The sequence below is a fragment of the Syngnathus acus genome, chromosome 11 (genome assembly GCF_901709675.1).
Source record: "Syngnathus acus chromosome 11, fSynAcu1.2, whole genome shotgun sequence".
Taxonomy (NCBI): domain Eukaryota; kingdom Metazoa; phylum Chordata; class Actinopteri; order Syngnathiformes; family Syngnathidae; genus Syngnathus; species Syngnathus acus.
This window is the reverse complement of record NC_051096.1, coordinates 664,880-667,500: the sequence shown is the minus strand read 5'-3', so window position 1 is coordinate 667,500 and position 2,621 is coordinate 664,880. Positions and strand designations below refer to the sequence as shown.

The window sequence follows — 2,621 nt, the reverse complement described above, 5'->3', positions numbered from 1 at the left end:
ACTGTCATTTATCTATGTTAGAAATACTGTTTAAAGCAGGGTTGGGCAATTCTGGTCCTGGAGGGCCAGTGTCCTGCATGTTTTCCAGGTCTTCCTGCTGCAACACATCTGATTCAAATGATCAGAGTTGTTCACCAGCTTCTGCGGACCTTGCTAATTATCTGACCATTTGATTCAGGCCCTCCAGGACCGGGATTGCCCACCCCTGGTTTAAAGAAACGTCACGCTTGTTTGAGCTGAGGGCCAGCAACACCTCCAGAAAATGGGATAGTGAATTTTCTTCTGTGATGTAAACGTCATGCTGTATTATAGATTGCTTCCTTACCAATATATTGATTGTCCCTGTATCGATTACTGGAAAAACAAAAAACCACACAGCCACTCATAATATGGCGAGTTACTTTGGGGATGGCCACCTCTCCACTAAAAAAACCTAATGCGCATGGTTCCACTGGTAACAAAGAACCGTGTTTGGAAATGTGCTTCAATCAAAGTTGTTGCCTCAACACCTCACCAACACACCACCCCCAAAACCCATCCACCTGGCCTGTGATAAGAGTGAGTGAAACCAGCTCCTGCCCCATAGGCTGGCTTATCAAAGAAACAGCAAGAATGCTAAGACATGATCGTGTGTGGTGCGTCAGCTCCAGGTGACAAGACGTCAAACCTGCTGTCCAAACGGAAGGGTGATGCATTCAAATATCCACAGAACTGACTTGCAATATGATAATATCGCAATAACTGGCCAACGATAGCAGTGGTATCACAATACCAGTGGTATTGATTGTGCTCTCATCAAAAATCTGTGAATCGAAGGAAACTCGCCCCAAGCTTATCTTAAAATAGTTTTAATTGAAGAAAACTCAATACTTAGATATTTTGCCATCGTTAACTGTGATATCACGATACATGACAGTGTCACTGGAAAGTAGTAGCACAATACGGTCGTTGTGTGATGGTCGTTATATTGGAAAAGAAATACATCTATGATACATCTATGATATCAATTTATGATTTAAACTCACAATGCTTTTTGACAGCTATATCGGTAGTATGGCGAAAAAGCCGTTGTGCTACCGCCGCGCTCTAATGACAAACTGTCAAAGTTGGATTTAGCCGGCATAAATCGATGATCCCACCAAACTCTACCCATTTGCTTGCTTTGCACGATTGATCTGTTCGATCAGTCTTTCGGCCAGCGTGCAAACCAACAAAGATACTTGAACTCAGCAATGTGCAGCAAATTAGACACATTACGTTCAAGCTGAAATACTTTAACGTTGTTTGGAATCATATCTTCACATTGCTCTACAAATTAATCACTTCAAAACCACAAAAACTGAGCAGCATTGTTTAAAAAGAGTACAATCTAGCAAGCGACGAATAAAAATCCCAAAGAGAGGCGTTCAAAAACACATACGTGTGCATGTTATTTTTTCGCGTCCCCGTGCCGTGTTTCAGCTCTAGAAAACATTTAAACGCACCATCTGACTCACCTTGCTTTTCACCTCCACGGCGTTAAGATCCGCGTTCCGCAGGGGTTGAGACCGATTAAAACTTCGGTTCATTCTGGTAGTTTTAAAGACACAAACGCAGGCGGCGGAGAAAAAGACTGTGCCCGCTGAGAAGGGGGCGCTCAATTGCAACAAAGCTCTTCGGGTAATTTTCTTTATATTATTCCCTCTTTCATAAGGCTTCTTTTAAAATCTGAGTAAAACTGGGCTCCGCCTTTAAAAAGAAGACTTTCCTGCCGAAAAGCCAGAAAGCAACTCGCCGTGTGGACTTTTGGAGGCTTGGTTTAAGTTCTGAAACGACATCAGCACTTTAAAAAAAAAATAAAAAAAAGGACGGTGGCTCCTGGGACGCGTTCCTAGCAATTCGTTTATCACGGTGTCTCAGAGATAACCCAAGTGCCGTGCCCACAGTGGCACCTGAACTAGATATACATTCGTTACTGACTAACTCGTGTATGCTTCAAAACATAACGACCGATAATCAAACGAACAATTAAACGTTCAGCGATAATGAAAATGCTGAAGTATCCGAATTCCACTTGTTAATGAACGCAGCATTTCCTCATTGGTTTACGTATTAGGTACATCTCTGTGGATTAAAAGTATGATTTGGCGCCACCGCGTGGTTAACTGAAAGAGGTACAATAAGATTTTGTCCTCGAGCTCAAGTGGAGGCAGTTCACAAGACGACCAGCAGCGATGAAACAAAGCAATGACAATTTGGGTGAGGACCCCCGACAAGGAGACGAAATCGGTAAAAATACAGGGAAATGTGATTTAATTCGAATTAAGGTTAAGATTACATGACAGACATCACACAAAGAACTTTCTCAAGTGTTGATGCAAGTGCTTAAGAAATGTTCCTTTCTCGCAGCTTCGTGTGCACGGTTGTACGTTTGCACGATGTTCGTCACTTTATATTTTTTATCACTTGCAAATGGTAAGCGTTTGGATACTTCTGTCTTTCAACAGACAAAGTGACTGAATTGTTTCTCTCTTACTTGAGCTCAAAACTATGACAATACAGTGGAGCCTCGGCTTTTGAACGTCCCGGTTCTCGAACAAATCGGTATTCGAACAAAAAATTCGAGATTTTTTTGCTTCGGA

At 42.2% G+C, this 2,621-nt stretch overlaps 1 protein-coding gene across 1 annotated transcript in view; it reads right to left on the bottom strand.

Annotated features, from left to right (window-relative positions):
* Window positions 1–1,832, bottom strand: part of pard6gb (par-6 family cell polarity regulator gamma b) — an 18,490-nt gene extending 16,658 nt beyond the window's left edge. The window contains exon 1 of the mRNA XM_037264040.1: window positions 1,497–1,832. Coding sequence (XP_037119935.1) covers window positions 1,497–1,568 — 72 coding nt within the window. The 5' untranslated portion in view covers window positions 1,569–1,832. The remainder of the gene's footprint in view (window positions 1–1,496) is intronic.
* Window positions 1,833–2,621: the final 789 nt, after the last annotated feature.